This window comes from Sminthopsis crassicaudata, chromosome 4 (genome assembly GCF_048593235.1).
Source record: "Sminthopsis crassicaudata isolate SCR6 chromosome 4, ASM4859323v1, whole genome shotgun sequence".
NCBI classification, from domain to species: Eukaryota; Metazoa; Chordata; class Mammalia; order Dasyuromorphia; family Dasyuridae; genus Sminthopsis; species Sminthopsis crassicaudata.
Genome location: NC_133620.1, coordinates 454,855,789 through 454,879,591, shown reverse-complemented (window position 1 = coordinate 454,879,591; position 23,803 = coordinate 454,855,789). Strand labels below are relative to the sequence as shown.

General features: G+C 45.6%; 1 protein-coding gene and 1 long non-coding RNA gene across 2 annotated transcripts in view; one reads left to right on the top strand and one right to left on the bottom strand.

Annotated features, from left to right (window-relative positions):
- The window catches only part of PITPNA (phosphatidylinositol transfer protein alpha), a 37,845-nt gene that overhangs the window by 8,947 nt on the left and 5,095 nt on the right, over positions 1-23,803 (top strand). The window contains exons 3-10 of the mRNA XM_074263838.1: positions 1,184-1,329; positions 3,893-3,984; positions 9,523-9,530; positions 10,306-10,380; positions 11,089-11,172; positions 12,460-12,537; positions 12,726-12,836; positions 13,720-13,842. Of these exons, the coding sequence (XP_074119939.1) occupies positions 1,184-1,329; positions 3,893-3,984; positions 9,523-9,530; positions 10,306-10,380; positions 11,089-11,172; positions 12,460-12,537; positions 12,726-12,836; positions 13,720-13,842 (717 nt within the window). The remainder of the gene's footprint in view (positions 1-1,183; positions 1,330-3,892; positions 3,985-9,522; positions 9,531-10,305; positions 10,381-11,088; positions 11,173-12,459; positions 12,538-12,725; positions 12,837-13,719; positions 13,843-23,803) is intronic.
- On the bottom strand, positions 161-22,153 carry LOC141540152 (uncharacterized). The gene is made up of 2 exons (XR_012481469.1): positions 21,866-22,153; positions 161-1,478 (listed from the first exon to the last, which is right to left on the bottom strand). It is a non-coding gene; the product is annotated as an uncharacterized LOC141540152 (long non-coding RNA).

The following is a 23,803-nucleotide window of genomic DNA, read 5'->3' as shown; positions in this document are numbered from 1 at the left end:
AGTATCACTGGCAACTCTCCACAGACCTATTCCTTCCCTTCTAGTCTGAGAAGGAAATCCCTTATTTTCCTGTAGGGAATAGGATAAAAGAGGAGCATCTTGTTTGGTTTCCCCCACCCCACCCCCAATACACTGTAAGTAAATGGCTAGCCGGCCTTCCTTTCTTGTTCTCCTTAGGGCAGTTTTATTGCTAGTTTGGCACAGCCAAGATATTGAATGTAGGAAATGAGTTCTTGCCTCATTAGCTGAGGAAGGCCTTCCTCAGTCTTCCCTCTAACCCCTTTACAGGTTCTCTTAAGAGAGGAGAATAGAAGGACTGAGGTCTGAATGATCACTGCCTCAGACCTGAGTGCTGAAATCCAGCCTCACGGTAGCAAGAGAAAGCAAATGACCTTGCCCAGTGTAGCCTGTGACCTCAGGAAGGGGACATTAAGCATTTGCCATCTCCTCAGTGTCAGCCAAAAGGATATTAAGCCCAGAGTACAGCCTACAGGTGCTAGTTCATGGGACTTTGCTATTGTGGGGAGCAGAAGAGTCAATTTAGTGCCTTCTAGCAAAACCTCAGGGACTTGGAAAAGGACTAGGAGGCTTCTTTGCTGCTGGGGATATTCTTTGGGCTCTTTCCAGGTTGAGGAGACCGTAAAGAGGTGTGTCAGGTGGGAAGGAGCTTGTCACATTCATAGAGCACTTTGGGAAGGAGTGAGACCTTGGGATTCTGTGGAAGTGGTTGGAGTGAGATCCACCACAGTCTGGAGCTGAACTCTAGAGCGACCCACTCTCCTCCCTGCCGCAGGCAGACAGGCCTTGGGTGCCAGGAATCCATTTACCGGGCGATGGTTCAGGATCGAGTGAGATGGAGGTCCTTGTGGTGCCCTGGCCAGCCTTGGTGGATTATTGGAGAAATAGGAAGATGGGAGATGAGCAAGTTGTCCTCTGAGATACATAACTACTGCACGTGTGCCAACTTGAGAGTCTCTGGGGCAACTCGTCTCAGTTACTTTAGAAGAATTCTTGGCAGGGTCCTTGTTGACCTCTTGAATGACTCGTGTGACATTCCCCAGCCTCGTGGGCTTTGGGGTGATCTGCTTAGATGGCCTTTTGCCTTTCTGGCCATCAGGCACTAGATTGGGCTTAACAAAAAGCCGTTAGCCCCCGGCTAATTCCTTTTTCTCTATTCCTTCAGTACCAGGTAGGACAGCTGTATTCGGTGGCAGAGGCCAGTAAGAATGAAACTGGTGGTGGTGAAGGCGTAGAAGTCCTGGTGAATGAGCCCTATGAGAAGGATGGAGAGAGGGGCCAATATACCCACAAGATCTACCACTTACAGAGGTATGTGGAAGCCGGCCCCACCTCAGGGTTCTCCTGAGGGTCTCAGAAGAATTCTGCTTAGTCTGAAGAGAAGAGCCTTCCAAGGAATCTGAGAGTTGTCCTAGTGCAAGAGGAGAAATCTTAAGAGCATTGGAGTGATCTTGGGCTGCCTGGAGTGGGAACATATAGTGGGAACTGGAATCAGTTTGAATCAAAAATGTGAATTCTCCACAAATTCATTGAACTCTAAACCCTTTTAACTTCTTGAATGACAAATAGTGCCTTGCACATAGTAGGTGTTGAACAAATGTTTGTTGAATTTGAATCGAATGTATTGAGCCAGAATTCTTTTTAAAAATGTCTATTGAACCAGTCTGAATTGGACCTGGCTATCATCATTATTCTATAGCTATTAAACTGGAACGAAACCAAGGCTGAATCAATAGCTGAATCTAAATTTATTTCATTTGGTTCAATTCCTGATTTAAAGTGGTCTAGCTGCTGGGACAGTGTTATAAAGCATCTGGCACATGTATTAGGGAGATGATTTTGAGGGGTAGAGCCAGGACTAGTCAGTCCTAAGCAAGATTTGGGAGGCAGGTGAACTGTATTTTTGTTGCCTTCCCACTTTCCTGGTCATCTCACTTCCTCCTTCCCTTAGACATTTCTCCCCACCCTCTGACCCCCCAGGTGCCCATCAGCGTGATATATGTAAGAAGGATCTATGCACATAGAGTTCAGAAGACACAGGTTCCAATACTGACTAGCCTTTTGATCTTAAAGTCACTAACCTCAGTTTTTTCTTCTGTAAAATGGGGACAATAATACTATATTACCTTGCAGTGTTGTTATGAAGAAAGTGCTGAACAGACCATAAAATGCTATATAGAATATAAGCTATCATTGAGCTGGTGGTGTTTTTGTTCTTACCTCCTTTCCTGATCTCAGGACTAATAAGTTGCTGACTGATTTCAGGGGGTGATGCTACCGTCTCATCCTTCTCCCTGTCCTTGACTATTTGCATTTTTGTAGGGGACTTTTAAAGCTAAGCAGTGGGGTTGCTACTTGGGAATTCTCAGTGATGTAGGACCTGTGTTGGGATTGTACAGAGTAGTTCCTTGGTCCTCAGGTGGGTGCCATTAGTTCCTTCAGTTTGCATAATCCCGTCTCAATCAAACACACTGCAAAGGAGAGATCCCAGGTTTTCAATAGCTTCTCTCATCCACGAGGACACGATTAAAGGAATATTGGGCATTTTGGCCTACTACCTTGCAGAGGTTGCTGACCCTCTTGTTAGCATTAGGTTACCTGTGAGGTCTTGTTTCAGACCTGAGGTTCTCAAGCTATTGTGGCCAGTCTCCTGAAGTCTGAATAAGCTGTCATATCAGCTAAAGATCCAAGGAAGAAGATCCATGCCCTAGGAGTAGGATCAGAAGAATTGAATAGGACAGAATGTTCCATAATGGAAGGCACACAAGAGCCTCCCAAGATCCTCTCCAAAATGGTGCAAAGAACTGGCCCATATTAGAAGAACAAGAATATAAGAACATATTGGGCCCCACTTCCCTTGGGCTGTTTCAAGGTGGAATCAAGCTCTTTCCTGATTGGCAGCTCTCCCGACACACTGCTAGCCTGGAAGATCCTGGAGGATTAGGTTCTACTTGCTTTGTATTTGTGCGTGCAGTTTCTTTCACCTTTCTTTCTAAAGTTTAATTCTGGTCACGCTGTTTCCTTGGCTTTTGCGCTGTTGAGGGTTTTTTCCCCCCTTACTGCCTGCTGAAAGAAGTCCAAACTCTTTAGAATACCATTCAAGCTCCTCCATGGTCTGACTCCAAGCTATCCATGTAGGTTCTTTACCCTCCAACCAAACTGTCCTCTATTTCCTGCCCTGTCACATGGTTAACCAGTTGTGTGCCCTCCATCCTTTCCCTTCTCCTCTCTCCCTGAGGAAATCCTGGCCCTCCTTCAAGGTCAGAACAAGTATCACTTCTGTGAAGCCTTCTCGGTTGCTCTGAGAAGAGCTCCACATACGATACCTCTCTTCATGTTGCTGTCCTGTTGTGTTGCATATCACTGGGTGCTGTGCATGTCTTAGAATTTCTTCTATATTGTAGTTTCTTGGATGGCAAAAATTCCATGTTCCTTCCTTGTATGCTATAGTGCCCGGTGTAATTGCCTCACACACAGTAGGAGCTCAACATTTGATAAGTGTTTGTTGAATTCCAACCCTCAGAGTACCTAGAACTGTGCTCTGGACCTAGGAAGCATGAACTGGAATAAGTAAATGCTTATCCACTAATGCAGGTGGCCCAAAGGCTCCTTATGCTTTTGAGGGATTTGGCAGAGAAGCAGTGCGTAAGCAGTCACCATCTTCCTCTGCTGATGGGGTAGATATTGGGTATTGATCTGGGGAATAAGACTTGGTTGAGACAGTGAGCTCTTGTCCTAAAGCCAAGTGATCTGAGCTCTCAAGGTAACTTGCGCTTGAACACTCATCACAGGAAGTCAAAACTTTGGTCTGAAGAATCTACAATAAAAGTCCATCTTCTTCCTCTCTCCTTCCTCTTCCCCATCCCCCCTACAGCAAAGTACCGACATTTGTTCGAATGCTGGCCCCAGAGGGAGCCCTGAATATCCATGAAAAAGCGTGGAACGCCTACCCCTACTGTAGAACAGGTGAGTATAGGAAGGACGGTTTTAGAAGGGAGCAGAGGTCATGAGGGTGACATCAAGCTTCTATAGATGCTCTTTTGGCCTCTGAGTAGAACAAAGGTTGGGATCAGAGACTGGCTTCAGAGCAAGGTGTGCCATTATTGGTTGGTTAACACTGAGTGGATCACTAGATGGTTAGAGAGCACTAAAGTCATCGTGGCCATAATCCTTGTGGAGTTGGTACATCCGGATCTCTGGTTCAATTTGAGTTGTGTCCGTTTTGAGGAGAAGCTATAGGTCAGGTACACTCTGTGAGATTATCCTCTTCAACAAGACAGTTTCTTGTCTCTGGCCTGGACTTAAGAGAGAGACAAAGAAGCGAAATTGGTTTCTATTTCTTCTTTTCAGAACAGATGACTTGCTAGTTCGAGGAAGCCATTGTGTATATAGATAGACATACATGTCCCTGCCCAGTGGGGAGAGCCCCCACCTTGGTGTCTGGACCTCGTGACTGACTGTACACCATGGGTATCAATTAGGAGCCTGGGGCACTCTAGATTCATAATGATCAAAGAGGAGTTTGATCTTGACTCTGGTCAGCTCTGGGACCAACATATTCCTCTTTAACGGACAAAACCCTTTTTAAGGGGTCTTGGGGCATGGGATCAGGGTGGCAGTTTGGGTTGGATCACCTAGAATCTTCCTAAGAGAGTTCAGGATCTTCTGGAACTAGCCTGTTTTTCTACATTATGGCCTGACCCGTGGTCACTATGGATCAGCCCTTATCCACAGTGCCGAGCAGTAATTCCACATTGGCCTCCAAACTCTCATCCTGGTGTGGACAAGGGCAAGCATTGTCATTAAGAATGTTTTCTTGGTCTTAGGTTTGCACTGTTGAGTTTTTTCCCCCCGTACTGCCTGCTGGTGCTTGCCTCCTTGCTTGGTGCTTCATGCTGGTTTGTACCTTCTGGATTTTGCTAATGTACTCCTCTCTGGCTTCTCTACTATGGCATGCAAAGTCTGATTTTACGTTTGGGGAGGAAAAGGGTCACTGAACTAAGTGCTCTTTGTCCTCTGGGGTTCTTGGCTCCAGGCTTTATGGGTGGGGTAGAACTTGGCTATTACTGGGGAAGTGATGGATCTCCAGATGGACTCTTAGTTGGGTGAGGTCTTCAGAGGGCACACCCAACTCTAGAGTTCACTACAGAAATGTACCCATGAGTCAGAGTGTATCAATACTTCAGCCTAACCTGTGGACAGGTAGTGACTGTATTCCAGAAAACAAGACGTGTGTACACTTTCTCGAAAGATGACATGCAACGTGACTAGGAATGTCTGGTCTTGGGCCAAAGGTGAATTTTCCTGGCATCCAGGAACATTGTCCTGAGCATATTTTGTAGTTAACTTTAGTTAATTTTGCACAGAACAGCCCAGGCTCTTTTCTTAGAATGAGCATTGTGGTCTGTTGCTCCATGGCTGGGCATGGTACACTTAGCCGAAGGATAGCAGTACCTTGTCCCCTGCTTATTTCCTAAGCGGGTAGAGGCTGCCTTGAAGGTCTGGGCATTAGCTCATTTGTTGATTTTCTCCTCGGGGAAAATATTGGTGCCTCCTAGTGCCCAGGCAGGGCACGAAGGACCCAGAATGCTCAGGGGATGGAGAGCCGATGTGTAGGGATACTGAGCGTACATATAAAGGGACCGTCTTGGTGAAATTAAGTCTCAGACTTATCTAGCTTGGAAACATCCTCTCTGGAAAGAAGAAATATAAACAAATAAAGAAAGCTCTGTGCTATCTCTGTCTTAGCTCTCTGGGAGTTAATGACAAATGGATTTTAGATCCAAATCTGTATCTAAACATTTAACTCTAATTTAGTGCACAAAGAAAGAAAGGTGTTTAAGCTAGTGTGGTCCAACATTTTATTTTCTTTCTGAAGGCCTTTCATTTCATGAGAGGAATAAAAATGTAATTCAATTCAACAAACAATAAATGCCTACTACGGGTAATGCAGGTTTTGGGTGACATAAGTCTTGTCATCACGGACAAGACACATAAATAATTATGATGCAAAAGGTACCAAGGTAAATGCACTGGAGAAGTGTGAGGAGGAGAAAACTGTCTTTTTTCCTCTTGGGTTGGTTCAGGGAAGACTTCATGGAAGAGGTGGTTTTTATCTGAAATAGACCTTGGAGTCTTGGAAACTTCAGTGGGTAAAGTTTAGGGAGAGGGATTCGTTCTAGATGGCTCATCTCTAGCATGGGCAAAGACATGGAGACTAGATATCATAGCACCAGAAAAAAAGGATAAATGGAGAGGAGACTGGTCCAGTGTAACTGGAATGGAGAGGATAATAAATGTTTATTATGACCAAATACATGTAAAATCCTGCATATAAAAAACATAAAAAATATAAATGAGCATACAAAAATGTAAAGTCTATGCACATAAGAAGTTTCCATTCTATTTAGGAGGCACTTCAGACATGCAAATATACATATATTTAGAATACATATATATTCATATGTGGCTATTCATACGTGCATGCATATATATATTTCACAAGGAAAATTGTGGACATATGTTTATACTGGAAAGAGTATAGACAATTGAGGAATGAGGGAATTCTACATGAAGTGCCTGAATTAAGTTTTGAAGAAATAGGATTCTGAAAGTTGAGAAGGAAAGAATTCTAAGAAGGTAGAATGGGGGTAGTTAGTGTGTTGTAGTGGATAGAGCACCAGCTCTGAAGTCAGGAGGACCCAAGTTCAAATCTGATCTCAGACACTTAACACTTCCTAGCTGTGCGATCCCGGGCAAGTCACTTAACCCCAGGCTCAGGAAAAGAAAAGCCAAAGAAAGAGAGAGAGAGACAGAGAGAGAGAGAGAGACAGAGAGACAGAGAGACAGAGAGACAGACAGACAGAGAGAATAGAATGACCTAGATAAATGAGAGGTAGCAGCCAGATTGGGAAAGAGTCTTAAATGTTGTGTCCCTTGACCACATATGTTCAGATCCCTAAGTATGAGGGTGTGAATTGGAAGAAAAAAGCCCAGGTAGTGAAATTGCTTGAGGACAGGCAGTAAGCCAGAGGCCAGAGGACCATGGCAGCAAGAATTTGACTTGGCTGAAAACAGCAGATAGAATGAACCCCCAAGAAGGAAAGCTTGTTGGGTCGTGATGGTGAAGGGATCGGGAAGTGGCGGTGAGGAGTCAGGAGGACACCAGCTCTTCCTGACCCGCTGCGCTGGGGACAGTTGATTCTAGAAAACATATCTTTTGGAGACAGGCAGATTTCTGTAACTGCATCAAGTTAGAAAGAGTATAAAGAGGGATTTATGTGAGATAAAGCTGCAAATGAATTGGAGCTCTGAATTATGGAGGCTCTGAAATGCCAGGAATGGGATTTGTATCTTGTGTAGAAAATGAGGAGCTAATAAAGATTTTGGAGTCATGGGATGATCAGGATGTTACATCAGGATGATGGTGCCTACTATAAATTAAAAGGAAGATAATTTAGGGGACTGTTATTACATTGTGGACCAGAAAAAGGGAGGGCTGGAGCTATGGTAGCATATTGAATAGAGATGGTGAGGTACAGATAGAAGCTGCTGGACGCAGAGGATTGATAGCACTTGGAACAAAATACAGATATCAGGGAAGAAGGGAACGTCAGAGATGACCTCACTGTCGTGACCCTGGGCCATCTACAAAAACAGAGAAATTAGGGGAAAGAGGGGGTTGGTTTGAGGAAACAGGTGGAATTCCACTTTGGAAATGATGAGCTGAACATCCTTCAGAGAGAGCTGTAGGCCCAAGTCCTTGGAACTAGAGTGCTGCAGGGGAGAGTCTGGGGGACAAGAACAAGTCAAGAGCAATCTGGAATTCATTTAAATAGAAGTCAGAAATGGAACTCTGGGAATGGTTAGCTAGAGATATAAAAGGGGAGAGCCACATTTAGGAGATGAAGAGCAGACAGGAGCTCATGAGAGCCCATGTCATAGAAGCCATGGGGAAGGAGGACATCGTGAAGAAGGTATGGCTCTCAGTGCCCTATGCTGCCCATCATACCACAAGAGTCGAAAAGCAAAAGGAAAGAGAAAGGATCTTTGGATTTAGCAATAAAGTAGTTAATAGTGACATCAGAAAGTCTTTCAGTAGGATGATGGGGGTTGGAGTCAGTTTGCAAAGAAAACTGAAAAATGAGTAGGTGGTAAGGAAGTAGGGGGAGTGAGTGTATAGACTACTTTTTCTAGGAGTTGACAGTGGAGGAGTGAAAAGCAGTGCTGGGAGGGTGAAGGGAAAGTTTCTGTTTTGTTTTTTAGGGCAGGGGATACCTGAGCATATTTGTAGACTGAGAAAAGGAGCCAGTGAAGGAGAGATTGACCAGATCCAGGCCTAGAAGAGATGAGAGTGTGTGAGACTGTGAGGAGGGGATGTGCTTGGCTTCTGTCTGAAGTTGGAGCGCTGAAGGGGAGAATGACTCAAGACAAAATGGGGTTTCAAAAGGAAAAGTGGAAGGAACCCAGGGCCCCTTGATGGAGCTGGAGGGCATCAGCTTTGCCATGAAGGAGCAGGTGAAGTCTTCTGCTGGGAGCAAGGGGGACTAAAATGGGAGAGAAGAGAAGCTGGAAATAGATGAGAATCAGAGAGTGGATAAAAAAATGATTAAAAGGATGATCCCGCAGCTGCGAGGGCCTAGATGACACAAAAAAAGCTTAAGTTTATAGGATGATTTCATGCTCTCGGTTGCTTGGAGCTTTTCCCATAATCACTCTAGCTTCCTTTTCTCTTCTTAACTTCTGAAGTGACTGGCTGTTAAGACTGGTCATGGGGAAGAGGAAAGAAGCAGGATCACTCCTTTGGTCCAAAAGAATTGGTTTAAAATTAGCTTAAAGTATCCTCATTGGTGTAGTATTCTTTGTTCTTTAACTGCAAGCCAGTTTCTATGCTTTCCAAATCCATGTAAAATATGGTGTCCATCAGAAGTACACGGCAGCTCCTGCACTTCAAGGACACAAGGTGAACAAGGCTTCTGTTGGGAGATTGTCTTTTCTCCAGTGACATAGGATCTTGCAGCCATTTTTCTCTGATGAATAATTGAGCCTTGCTTTCCGAAAGGGTCTAATTACAACGAATAGGGGTACAGAGGGGATGGGGTCTGGTTACAGTGAATGGAAGGGATGCTGAGGCTGAGTGGACAGTGCTTGGACGCCTTCCTGCCTCGCCTCAAATCCCCAAGCCATTGATGATCTTGTACTTGGGGTATGGGGGCTGCAGGGGCTCAGCTGACCAGACTCTGTTCCATTACCCTGCCCAGTTGGAAAGGATCCAGACAACAGAGAGTGGCATCTCTTTAATTAAGTGCAGAATTTGTTCCTCTGGGCTTCTGCTTAACTAGCGAAACTCAAGGGGACGGGGGAAGCCTAGTTATTCCTGACTGGCTAGAGAGCCTGGTGGGACGACTTTGGGAAATGAGGTGGGGAGTTGACAGCCACCTTGCTGCTCATTTGTCCTTATTAATCTTTTGTTTTTCTTCCTTCCATGCCCTAACCTTGGAGCAGTTATTACAGTAAGTATCTTCAAGAGGTCTGTATTGTGGATGGGGTGTGTATGTGAGAGATCTGTAAGGAAAAGGAAAAGAGCAATGGAGGGTACAAAAGGCTGCTGGGTAGTTTTGTTTTGTTTTTTTTTTTCCTTTTCCTGAGGAGTGGAGCTGGAAGAGGGAGGCTCAATCCTCCTGTGACCCTTCCATAATGGTTCATGTGTTCATTGGCCCAATTGCTCCTTAGTTAAGCTGCATTGGCATTTGGATTTACAAATTGAAGCCATTCTCAGTGTGTGGGTACAGGAGATTAGGACTGAGTTGCGTCATCAGAGAATATGTTTTCATCTAAAAGGGGTCTTGCACGTCAAGTGGGACCTTTCCTTCCCTTGGTTGGGCCCTCACAGTATTGGTCTCATGTCTAGCTGACTCAGATATCCATTATCCCTTCTCTGTTGAAGAGTTTGGGGCTTCAAGTCAGCACTGACCTTTGGTAAAATGTTAGTTTTGTGTAGCCTGAACTCTACCCTGCTAGGTATTTCATCCTCCTGAGGATAGTCCAGTACTATCAGTGCCCACTCAGGTTTTAGTGACTCCATGTCCCCTGTACCCCCGTGCCTCCCCCACAGTCCTTTCCTATAGCCCTTGAACCATACTGCCCTGGCTACCTTTGGAATCCTATATAGAAGGTTGGCCCTTTTCCGGTCAGCCTTCTGCTCCAGGATTTTGGGAGAATGGTCATAAACTCGTGCTGGTAATGAAGAGATCATCTTATGTTGTTCTTTCTCCTCTATGTCGGCAGAATGAATATATGAAAGATGACTTCCTGATTAAAATTGAAACCTGGCACAAACCTGACCTTGGAACACTGGAAAATGTAAGTACAACTGTCAAGCATTCCAAGGGAGCACCCCCTACCTGGACTTGCCCACTAGGGCCTCACCCCTTGGCCCTACCACCTCGCCATTCCTCAGATGCCAGAATGGGGGCTGGCTGCCTCTCCAGAGCCTCAGGCATGAGGTGACCCCCAGGGGACTTGCATGACTTCCTGGTAGTCCTCAGACTGCCTCAGAACTCACTTTATACAGAACTGTAGCGATTGTGGGGAAACACTCAACCCAACCATCCTTCAGACAGATCTCCACATAGTGCTTGTCTTCTCAGTGAATGGGGAGGGGCTGCAGGAAGGAAAAGGATTTGGAGCTCTTAAAAGCTTTTAAATGAACATTCAAAATAAATCAGTGAAATAAAGGATTTATTAAAATGAAGAGAATTTTTGAAAATCCAGAGACCCAAAGTCAAAAAAAAAACTTCATGAATGAAAGTTTCCTCTTTCTGCAGAGGGAGATGGAGTGTAAATTAGTCCCAACGACTAAAGTACTCTGTGCAGATTGAATTAAATGATTAAGCTTTAATTATGTCATGGTAAACATCAGCCCAGTATTTATATTGCTTTTGCAAGGAGAGTTCCCCTGAGGGATTCCTCTTAGTATCAGTGGCTTTGGGAACCCTTCTTCCAAGCCTCCATTGTAGGGAGACTTTGTATCTTGTGGGAGTTGTGGGCTGACTCGTCTCCATCTTGCAGGTGCACAAACTGGAGCCAGATGTATGGAAACACGTGGAAACTGTTTTTATAGATATTGCGGATCGGAGCCAAGTGCTTAGCAAGGTAGGAATTGTTTTCAAGACGAGGTGGTGGAACTTCCAAGAGGCTGGGGTGTGGTGAAGCCTTTTAGAAACAGGAGAACTGAACCCCTTCCTGGCTCAAAATGGGGCCTCTCCTATGTGCCTTTCAACTAAGCTCAGAAGTTCCCTCTTCTTGGCATGGGATGCTGCTAGAGAAATCACGTGGTCAGATGTTTGGTCTCCCCACCCTGAAAATCTTCACCTTAGGAAACAATGACTGCTCTGGGTTTTCCTAGGCCAACTAGCAAGGGCCGCTCCACAGGAAAAGCGGCAATTTCTTAGAGAAGGTGTTGGATTTTAGGACCAGAGCAGAGTCTTTGTGGAAAAGACAGATTTCTGTCTTCCCGTGACTTTGGATCAGGAATAAGAGGGACTGTAACCCTCTTCTCTCCCTGCCATGATCCGGGCACCGATCTCAGACAGGTCTATTCCCGTCTTGTCAGTAATAAGATCTGAATTCTACTTTTGTCCTCCCCTGTTTCTTCCAGTTCCTCCAAAGAGGATATAGGAGCTTTCAGGGGAGTTCTCAGTTATTTCTCATTAATGGGGGGAGGTTGTTATGACAGTCCAAAATGGCAGAGAACACAAACCATCTATAATTGACTTTGGAAGAGATTTTGTATCCACTTCTTTTTCTGTAGGAGACTCACCCTCAGAAGTATATTTTTCTTAGATGATTAAAGAGAATTTGCACTTCCTGAGTCTCAGACAGCTGAAAGATGGCACAGCGAGCCAGAATTAAAAATTTACTGGGGCTTATTCACTCATAGATGCTCAGGAATTGACTGTTTGCAAACCAATGACGTGAGGCTGACTGTTACTGGCCGAGCAGTACAGAGTCTGCACTTGGAATTCTTTCCATCCTGTGCCATTAAAAACGAGTTACGGAAAGCAAGGCAGTGAGATCATGGCCAGAGAAGTTTAACATATGGGCCCTTGGCGGACACAGTGGAAACATCGTGTCTTTTGAGCTCTTTGCTCATGGGTATATACAGGGAAAAGTCTAAAGCAAGCCGTGGCAGAAAAAATAACACTGAGTCCTCTCTGAGGCAACCCTCAATGTTTACATAGCTCTGGGGTGACTCGTCACTCACCCACTTTGGCCGGAGGCCGGCTAACGGATTTAGACGCTCCTGGCCATCTCTGTTCTTGGTTTGGACAGTTACTGGACAGCAGGAATGGTTGGTGGGCTCCTCTGCTCTGCTGGAGGGGCTGTCAGCTCGATGGTGATGTTTGTACCCCATCCACACTCATCGCCTTTCTTTCACAGGATTACAAGCAAGAAGAAGATCCGGCAAAATTTAAATCTATCAAGACTGGCCGGGGACCACTGGGTCCCAATTGGAAGGTGCAGTTCACTCTTTGGCCACCAGGGGGATAGATCAGGGCCCCGGTGGATTATGGGGGGGGTCTAGCTTCCAGAGGGGGTGGACTAGGGGTGGAGGAGGGATTTGGGGGACCTGAGGCTGAGCTAGAGGGAGTCCTTTGGCCGCCCCCTCAGTCATGCGCTTGTCCATGGGTGTTTTCTCAACACAGAAAGAATTGGCAAATCAGAAAGACTTGCCGTACATGTGCGCCTACAAACTGGTAACTGTCAAGTTCAAGTGGTGGGGCCTCCAGAACAAAGTGGAAAACTTTATACAGAAGGTGAGTGGCTGGAGGGAGGTGGTCAGCGGCGGGCACCCACTAGCGACTCGGCTGTGATTGGCCGAGAGAAGCAGCTCAGGCTGGCCGCCTTAGATCCATCCGGTTGGCTACTCCAGCCAGCAGGGTTACCCTCCCCTCCTTGGCGCCCGACTCCCTGACTCTTAGTTCTTCTTCACCTGTGATCAGGAAGAAACCCCAGTTATGGAAGGGGAAGCAGGCACAGACCTAGAAAGGGACTCGCTGGGATTCAGCTCAGACGGTTGTCCCCTTTCTTCAAAAGCCAGAGGCAGGAAGTTTCGTAGTCTGAATGTTTCAGGTCCTTAATCACGGGGCTGGACAACACAATTGAGCCCGTGCCTCTGAATCTTGGCATCCGCTTTCTGGGAGGTTTGAGACCCACTCCAGTTTACCGTCCTCACCTCCAGTCCCTCGTGGCTCCCGGAGAAGGAGGAAACACCACTGAGACATCTGCCCCTTGGCAGCGTTCTGGTGTTTGCTCTGTGTGCCCCCTCTTCATATCCTGGTGAGGCTCACCAGGAAACCTCTGCTGCTTAATTAGGCCTGGTCAGGGGCCCAGGAACTTCTCTAGTATCCAAGCAACATAGCCAGCTGTAAATAGGCTTGTCTTCCCTCCATCCCCCACATCCTGATGTTCCTCTTGTCTCTGGGTCTCTGCCTTGGGGACCTTGGGGCCTGCTAAGAAACTGATGTAAAGTCCCTGAGGTGACCGCCCACCTACTAGCCGGCAATGAAAATAAACTCCTGCAGCCAGCCAGCCCCTGCTCTGTGTATTAATGTGTTGGGATCAGCTCTGACTATGGGAAGGAGCAGGGCAGTAGGGTCCTTCCTGCTGAATTGTCAACTTGTCCCCTCCATTTCTTAGCAAGAGAAGCGTCTGTTTACAAATTTTCACCGGCAGCTGTTCTGTTGGCTCGATAAGTGGGTTGAGCTGACTATGGATGACATTCGCAGGATGGAAGATGAGACCAAGAGACAGCTGGATGAGGTAAGTGGGAGCTTAGGGGGAGGCTCTGAAACTCAAGGTTAATCCATAGGCTAAATCCATAGCAGCTGATTATCAGAGCAGAGGTGCATCCATCAGGATGCTGGGCTGGATAGACCAGTATTACCCAGGCTGGATAGACTCTCTTCTGACAAAGTTCTGGGCAAGTGACACAAGTGGGGCGGCAATTTTCAGAGGCTGAAGACAGCGAGAGCTTTGTCCTGAAATTCTGGGAAGTTTTCGGGTTTTTGCCCATCAGCAAAACTGAGTAGTTATGGAACGTTTGCTCTCGGGCACTAGGCCAAACCATACATGATGCCTTCTCTCACGGAACTTGGACAGACCCCTGGGGGGCTGGGGGCAGCACTCAGGAACAGAGGCCTAGGTAGTGTGCACCAAGTGCCAAGTAAGAAGTACTGAGGGGTCCATAAGAAGGCAGGCACCAGCTCAGGAGTGGGGGCATGTACTGGGGACCAAAGAAGGTTGGCACAGACCTGTGGCGGGCTTCGCTCGGGCCTTACAGACAGTACAGAACTCCCATCAGCCGCCCACTTTCCAGGCTTGCTCTTAGTTTTAGTTGGTTTTCACCTGGATCTCTTGAGAATTTTAAGTTTCAGGTTTGTTGAGCCTTGAAATGGGGCCTGAGGAGGAAGGATGGCTTATATTCCCTGAAAGTCCTGGAAAGGCTCCCTCAAGTGGGGAGATGGGGCCCCAGCCATGATGGATGCACCTTTGAGCATAATCACAGCCAAGTAGAAAAAGTCTTTCCTGGCCCCAGCTGTCCTGCCCCCCATCACACTTAGCTCCTCCTTCACCTCTTGGACCTCAGTGAACTCCTCTCCTCTGAGCTTGGGGTAGGGATGGGGAGGGCGGGATCACCAGTTCTATCCTGCTGTGTTTTTCTGGGCTGCAGTGACTCACCCAGAGTGCCCTAGTTAGTCCTTGTATAAGGGCTGCCATCTTGGTTACTCATTTGACTGCATCTGGCTGGCTCTTCGCCAGGCTCTGGGCCACAGCCCATATTTGTTTGCTAGAGGTCTCCCAAAAGTCGTGTGTTTATGACTGTAGTTTCAGGTCTTGTGAGCTCCAAGCCAGGGAAAAAAGTATACAAAAATGGACATTTCCTTTTTCTTTCCCTCAGTCAGTAAGCATTTATATGTGTCAAGTATTGTGGTTATAAATAAAAAGCAAGGGGGCAGCTAGGTGGCGCAGTGGATAGAGCATCAGCCCTGAAGTCAGGAGGACCCGAGTTCAAATGTGACCTCAGACACTTAACACTGCCTAGCTGTGTGACCTGGGCAAGTCACTTAACCCCAACTGCCTCAACAAATAAATAAATAAATAGAAAACATAATCAACCTCTGCCCTCAGGGAGCTTACATTTCCAAATGAGGGCAAAGCCCTTAGATTTGTCTGTTAAGGTCACTGCTCACTTTGGAGAGCGCTGACATTTTTAACTTTTGCATTTATGTATAAACATGATATGTACAAAGAACATACACAATAACTTAAATGAGCAACCTTCTAACATCTGGGTAAAATGGCTTAGGTCTCTTAGGGAAAATTCTTGTGGACTGAATTCTAAAGGAAGTCAGGATCAAAGAGACCAAGATGAAAAAGCGAGCCTGTGTCAGTCTTGGGATATATTAGAGAGAGCACACACTAAAGACCCCAGAAATACAGCGTGTCAAGAGCAGTAAGCAGGCTGCAGTGGTTGCACTGCAAAGTGCAAATGATATGTCACCTGGAGCAGGAGAAAGGGACCAGGCTGTACAGGGATCTCAGTACCAAAAGTGGGAGTTTATATTGATCTCCAAAGAAACAGGGCACTTGAAGAACTCTTTGGGGATGGTGAGACATGGTTAGATCTGGATCACTTTGGTGACCTTGTGGAAACCCCATGCATTGAGGTGGGAAGAAACTGGAGGCAAGGAGGCCCGTCAGAAGGCTGAAAAGCTAGTGCAAGCAGGCAAGAGGTCCTACACCAGAGGAGTGACAACATGTGGAGAGATAGGGATTTTAAGAAAGCTACAGTGAATAGAGCACCAGCCCTGAAGTCAAGAGGCCCTGAATTCAAATTTGGCCTCACACACTTAACACTTACTAGCTGTGCTTACTAGACTAGTCACTTTATTCCAGTTGCCTACAGAAACAATATATAACTGCTGTTTTGGGCAGGTGAGGAGTTATGATTGCTATCTGGGATGGCAAGGGTGGAGGAGTGCCCTTGATAGACACAAGGAAGCCTGGAAAAAGGATGGGTGTGGAGGGGAAAGGTGATGAGTAGTTTCAGACAGATTGAGCTAGTTTATAGCTAGGTGATGGAGGCCTAAAGTTCAGGAAAAAGACTAGACTTGAAAGAGACCACCCCTTATCACCAGAATACATTCTGACCGAATGGGATTTATACCAAGAATTCAAGGCTGGTTGAATATCAGAAAATATCAGCGTAAAGGAACATATCGATAACCAAAGTAACAGAAATCATGTGATTATCTCAACAGATGTAGAAAAACCATTTGAGAAAATACAGCACCCATTTCTAATAATAACACTAGAGAGCATAGGAATACATGAAGTTTTCCTAAAATGATAAGTAGTGTTGATCTGAAACCATCAGCAAGCATTAAATGTAATCGGGATAAGATAGAAGCATTCCAAATAAGATCAGGGGTGAAAGAAGGTTGCCCATTATCACCACTGTTATTCAATATTGTACTAGTTAATAATAGCTTTTTATTTCCAAAATACATGCAAAGATCATTTTCAACATTCACCCTCGCAAAATCTTGTTTTTCTCCCTCCCTTCCCTCTACCTCCCTTCACAGACAACAGATATTCCAATATAGATTAAACATGTGAATATTACATTAGAAATATTAGCTTTAGCAATAAGAAAAGAAAAAGAAATTGAAGGAATTACAATAGACAATGAGGAAATAAAACTATTATTAGAAAGAATTTAACAATTTAAACAGTTGCAGAATATAAAATAAATTCACATAAATCATCAGCATTTCTGTATGTTACCAACAAAGCCTAGCAACAAGAGATAGAAAAATTACATTTAAAATAACTGTAGATGACATAAAATATTTTTCCTCTTTTTTATTATAGCTTTTTATTTACAAGATATATGCATGGGTAATTTTTCAGCATTGACAATTGCAAAACCTTTTGTTCCAACTCTTCCCCTCCTTCCCCCCATCCCCTCTCCTAGATGGCAGGTAGACCAATACATGTTAAATATGTTAAAGTAGATGATATAAAATATTTGAGAATCTACCTGCCAAGACAAACCCAGGAACTATATATGAACACAATTGCAAAAGGCTTTTCACACAAATAAAGTTAGATCTAAAACAATTGGAAGAATATCAAGTGCTCATGGGTGGGCCAAACTAACATAGTAAAAATAACAATTCTACTTCAATTAACCTATTTATTCAGTGCCATACAATCAAACTGCCAAAAAATTACTTTATAGAGCTAGAAAAATAATAACAAAATTAATCTGGAAGAACAAAGATCAAGAATATCAAGGCAATTAATGGGGGAACGAATGTAAAGGATGATGGCTAAGCTATACCAGACCTAAAACTATATTACTGAGAGACAGTTATTAGAAAGACTAGGCTTCGCACCATAGATTTGGGCGTCATCTGCAGAGGGCTCATTGACTGCATGGGAGGTGATGAGATCTCTAGAGAGGACCCCTGGTGGGAATCCATGAGTGGAAGGTTGAACCAAGAAAGAGCAGTATCCAGGGGGGGGAAAGGTAGTCACTTGGGCTCAGTGCTGCAGAGGTCTCCAAGGAGAACATTGAGAAAAGGCCTTTAGACTTGTCACTGAAAGAGCATCTCAGTTAAATGGGAGAAGTCACAAGCAGATGGCTGCAGGTTTAGAAAAGAATGAGAGGAGATAAAGTGGGCACACTGTGTGTGGATTTTCTTGAAAAAGATCTAATGAGGATTTTTCATAAAATGGGGAGACTTGGATGTGGTTGTAGGTAGCAAGGAGCCAGTAGCAGAGATTGAAAATTAGGGCAGGGAGGGTGCTGCTGGGGGCAGTCTGCTGGAGAACATGAGAGGGGTGGAATGGAGAGTTCAGGAAGAGTTGGTGTTGGCAAGGAGAGTGAGGGATCACAGGGGATGATATCGGGCGTGTCCGATGAAGAGAGTTCCTGAGAATGGTTATCTTTTTTGGCCACATGATAGATGAGCTTCTCAATTGAAAAATTGAAGGAGGGGAGTGTTAAGGGGGGCTTGAGAGAAGAGATTTAGAACAGCCGTTGTAGGGAGCGGGATAGAGATTTGCTTAGGGAGGAATAGAAGAATGGACTTGCTGCGTTGAGTGGATAACAGCTTTTTAGTGACTTCTTCCAGCTCATTCAACAGGATGTGAGTAGGAGCAAAGGAGAGACATTTCGAGAGTAATACCAGGTTGAGTTTCAGCAAGGAATAATTGTTGCTGCAACAGTGAAGCAGGTTGGACTGGCTCATCAAGGTGTTGGGGTTGGGAGGGAAGGTGAATGTAGCCAGAGCCAGGAAGCCAGATGGTCCAGGAGAGTCCTGCGAGAGGCAGGGAGCGGAGGGCATGGCAAGGACAGAGGGGAGGGTTGAAAGCAGGGAGGCATGGAATGATGTGGAAGAAGAAACGATCATGACTAGTTAAAGGAACTGCAGTGGTTCAGATGGGAACACTGAACCCTCATGGGTGATGGGGAGACGCAAGCTAAGGCCATCTTGTGTGAGACTGACATGGGAACCGAGTAGAAGTTTGAAGGTGCACAAGGATGAATATGGAAGTCCCCTGTTATAACAGAATCGTGTAGCCAAGAGGGAGAACTGAGAAAGGACGGGAACGCCCTGGCAGTCAGTAGATGACTAACAGGATTGGGGGGAGGTAGAGATCACTGAGTGATGGCCACGGGAGTGGCAGATGAGCATTAGGAACACTGATTCCCCCTTGGAACCAGTGACTCAGGGAGTGGGCAGGGAAGTGCAGCCGGTCCTGCTGAGACTAGTCAGGGATGCAGGGTCCTCTGGGGGAACCAGGTGTCTGGGAGTGCCAGAAGGTGGCAGGAGCAAGAGGAAGTCTGAAGTGAAAGGAAATGGGTTAGGTGTTGAGCAAGAACTTAAGAGGGCTGGAAGATCTGGAGTGGAACAGTGGGTTGGGGGGGGGGGGGAGATGAAAGGAATGAGCATTTATTATGTGTTAGGCACAGAGCTAAATGCCTTACAAGTATTATCTTATTTCTCCTTCACAATGACCCTGGGAGATAGATGCTATCATTACTTCCATTTTACAGATGAGAAAACTGAGGCAGACAGCAGTTTAGTGACTTTCCCAAGATCACATAGCCAGCAAACTGAATTTCTCCTTCACAATAACTCTGGGAGATAGGTACTATCATTACCTCCATTTTATAGATGAGAAAACTAAGGCAGACAGCAGTTTAGTGACTTGCCCAAGATCACATAGCCAGTGAGCTAAATTTGAACTCAGACTTTCCTGGCTCCAAGTCTAATGCACCATCCCCTGTGCCGCTGTGCCGCCTCTGATGGGGATGTAGAAGCAGATAGCTGGTTTGGGGGGAGAAGTCTTTGTCAGTTTAGGAGCTTGTCACTGAGAGGGGACTCAGCAAACCATTTGGGAATAAGTCGAAACAGAGTGCCAGGGCTCGATGCCGGTGTTAGCCGGTGGTGGACGAGCGGCTGCAGATGGCGGCCTGGGAAACCTTGTAATCCCTCCAGGTGGATTTTGTGGCAGTGACCCCGGCAAGGTCAGACCCCAGACCCTGGGCTTGAGGCCTTGGGCAGATCACATGATGAGAATTGCATGGCAGCGTCTGATAGCAGCTTCCTGTGACTGCTGAAGTGTTTCCCCGGTAACCTCATTTTGTGGACAGCAGGCTTGGGGCTCCTAGAGCTGAAAGGACCCTCCAGCTGTCTCATTGATCCTGCTATCTTCAGGCACAATCTGTCAAAACCATCCCAAACAGATGAGAATTAATCCCCTTTAATGCCTGCTAGAGAATCCAGTTTGCCCGGTTTCCTCCAGTGGGTGTAACTGCCACTGGAGTTATAAAGAAATCCTCCTGTAACTCCTCCAGCTGCAGCGGATGCCCGTGGCTGCCCGTTCCCTCTGTAGTACAGACGGGGGAGCAGGCTCTTCTCTGTCCACTATCCATGAAACCCCCTTCATAGTAGCCATAGGTTTGAGTGTTCCTGCCCTTTTAAACCACCAGTTCTGTGCACATGTCACAGAGAGATGAGACTCGCTCTGCTTCAGGCCCAGAATCAGGGGCAGAGTCAGGACCAAGTGGAAAGGAGAGAGAATTGAGCAGATGAGGAAACTGGGACCTAAAAGTGGCCCAGTGACCTGCTGCAAACCACACTGCAAGTCAGTGGCTAGAAACTCAAGCAAAGGCCAGAAGATGACCACAGAACCCTGGAGCTGTGCCAGCCAGGCTTTAAGACACCCAGCCCAAACAGGAAAGACTGGGACCACTGGCAAAAGCCTAGTGCCCCACTTGGACCTCCAGCAGCAGCCCTGACACAGAAACGAGTCCGTGCTCTCCACATGCGGGCTATCTTTTGGTTGGACTTCATACTTTCCATCTTGGCAGATTCTGCACGATGTGTAATTTTAGTCCAGTCGCTGGGGACCTGGACCTTCCAAGCCTCCTGAAGTTTGGGGAAGATGCATGAATGCCGTCCTTAGAAAGGAGAGGCTCCAACCTACTAGTACTCTTGGCCTACAAATTTCCATCTCCTACATCCCTGATCACAATTGAGAATCGATTCAGAACCCATGGCACCTTTCTTTATCCATCTTCTTTATCTCCATATAACTGACAATTCCATTCCCAAGTCCCTTTCCAACATGGCATCTGGAGCCCCTTATTCAGTTATTAAGAAACTTTTTTCCTCTGGTCTCTTAGCAAATCTTTCCATCTTGTTGCCCCAGGAGAGACTGCATCCCTGGCCACTCTCTCTAGAGCTTATTGCACCTTTTCTTGTGTCCCCCAACATACTGGACCAGGAAGAGGAGGAGGAAGAGGAGGAAGAATACTTGTCCTTGCTGCTCCTTGATGATGGCCTTCTCTGCCATCATCACTCAGAACCCCGTCTCCCTGTCCAGCTCCATCAGTGAGCCAAGACTTTTATGGTTGTGGTCTGCAGGCTTTAAGGTCCCTCTTCCCTCTTGCTTTTTCTTCTGTTATTACTAGTCACTTCTAACTGGAGTGGCCTAAGCCCGGCTCAAGTTATGGACGTTACCTTTTCTTTCTCTCTATTTCATTCCTCCTTATATTCAGACCTCTGTAGCTGATACTATTCCCTTCCCAAATCTATCTTCTTTCTCTGTCTTTAATGTGTATTGATGTGTGCTCTGTGTGTGTGTGTGTGTGTGTGTGTTTGCGTGTATTCTACTACCTTTTTCCTGCTTCAGGTAAGACTGAGGTTCTGAAATACTCAATTTCCTCCTTAGGATTTTAACTCTATGAGAGATAGTAAGGATCACTCTCTTTCCTATTTCTTCCCTAATAAATGCCTTCCCCCCTCTCACAAAGCGTTCTCTTTCCTCTCCATTAGCTCTCATATCCAGTCAATTGCTGATTCTTGTCTCTTCTATTTTTACAGACTTTCTCACATCTGTCTCCTTTCTCCACCCGCACAGGCTCCCTCCTAGTTGAGATACTCATTACCTCTTGGCTGGACTGCTATAATAGCCTCTTAATTAGTCTGCTGCTTTTGTCTCTCCCTTCCCCAGTCCGTCCTCCACACAGCTACTAAAATAGTCCTCCTACATCACACTTCTGATCATGTCATTTCTCCACTTAGAAATCCTTACTGTTCTCTCCCCCCCCCCCCCCCCGGCCTATAGGATAAGAGACAAATGCCTTAGCTTAGAATTTAATAAAAGTAATAATAATAACAACAAGAACGTTTTACCTAGACCTCATAATGGCTGCTATCAGGTACATATCCCCAGTTGTCTCATGTCACCTAAGGTAGCTTACCTCCGAAAGGAACTGATGAAACGGCGAAATCCCAGCGTGGACCTTGGGCACATCCATGTGAAACTTAGCCAAAACCATGTCTGCCAAGCAGTAATGAGAAAAGCTTTGAATCGTGCAGATTCCCTTGTGGAGACGGGATTGTGAGGGACATTCGTGTCATTGCCAATAGAAATCACAGAAGGTTATGTGTAAGAAGCCCAGACTTGGAGATCAATGCAGATTAGGCAGGGAAAGGGGAAGAACGGTGACTTATGACTTCAGGTGGTAAACACTGAGCATCTATTGAATACCTAGCAACCAGAGTTCTAGATCAGAAGCTTGATATCTTTAGTGATGTACCAGATCAGTCTCCATACTATAAATATAGACCCCAATTCATCCTGGAGAACTCAATCTAGAAGCTGAATCCAAATCATTTTATCATCCAGATTTGCCACCAGTTATCCAGAAGCAACAGCAATCCCTTCCCAAAGTGACCATGATACAGAGAGTGATCTCCAGGCTACATGGGATACCTGGCACAAGACAAGGGGCACATCCTCCCCATAAAGCCGTGGATATTTCCTACTACAGAAAGCACCTCCTGAATGCATAAACATTAAGTAGAAAGACTCATTCCAGGGATATTTTTCTCTGTTCCCCATTGAAGAAGAGGAGAAAAATAAGGTCCTAAGAGTCATGAGGCTTTCAAGTTTGCAAAATAATTTCATGTATCATCTCCTTTGAGTCTTATGGGTCACCAGGGGTCACCTATGTCAGGTTCTTCATTTAAAACTGAGGAACCTGAGGCTGAGTGATTTACCTGTGCTTACCGAGCTAGCAAATCCACATCCAGTCCTGAGCTTTTTAGTAAGGCCCTCCATAATCTAGCTATTGTCATTATTTCTTTGGGCTGAGTACAGGAAATGAAACAAATCCAGGATACATTAAAGAGATGATCAGTTAGCAAAGATAGGCCTGTTTGCCCATTCCTGCATATCTCCAGATACATCCTGGATGTATCTCCTGTGAATGTCTGAAATAGCCCATATTTCCAGATTATCAGTCTCTCTTTTCCATTGTTTTTAATCTAAATTTCAGGTCTTTTGTCTACTTTTCTAATCTTCCAATGCTGAAGTTCAAGTGGTGCTTTTGTGGTGCTTTCAGGATTTGCAATCCCTTTGCATTCATTATCTCCCCTGTGCCTTACAAATAACCCTATGAGCCTGGTTTATAGATCAGCAAACCCAGATTGAGTGACTTTTCTAAGGTCACACAGCTAGGGGTACCTACTTGGTGCAGTGAACTGAGCACCAGCCCAGAAATCAGAACCTCAGACACTTGACACCTATGTGTGACCCTGGGCAAGTCACTTTACCCCAATTCCTTCCCCCCAAAAAAGTCATATATCTGTAAGTATTTGAAGCAGGATGCTTTCTCAAGTCTTCCAGATTCCACATTCAGCATTTCATCTAATAAACTTATTTTCCCTTTCGATCTATCTCCATGAAGATTTGGGGGAATTCTCAATCCTTGAACTCAGCACTGAACTCAGCCTGTTAGTTGTGGAGCCCTAGCCGCCTAGGTTGGGGATGAGTGTCAGGACTTCTACCACTTTGTGGTGAACTTGGGTTGGGGCTGGTCCCTTAAGCTCTCTCTAGCTAGTCTTTCCATTTCTTTATTAGGAGATAGGAAGAGTTCCCTTTCCCTCTCTTTGATAACCCAGGGTTTTCTTGGGGCTTGAGGGCCTCTACCTGTCCTAGCTTCCTTTATATTGTTGAATCCATCACCTCTTTTAGACTATAGATTATTAAATCCTGTCTTATTCTGGACCCCCATGACTATAGAAAAAGGAATTTCCTAGGGACAGTGAAGTTCTAGGCAAAGACCTCCTGAGTTTCCAAAATGGAATAAAACACCCCTTTCTGATCAGGGGAGCCTCCATAAACTTCTGCTTCT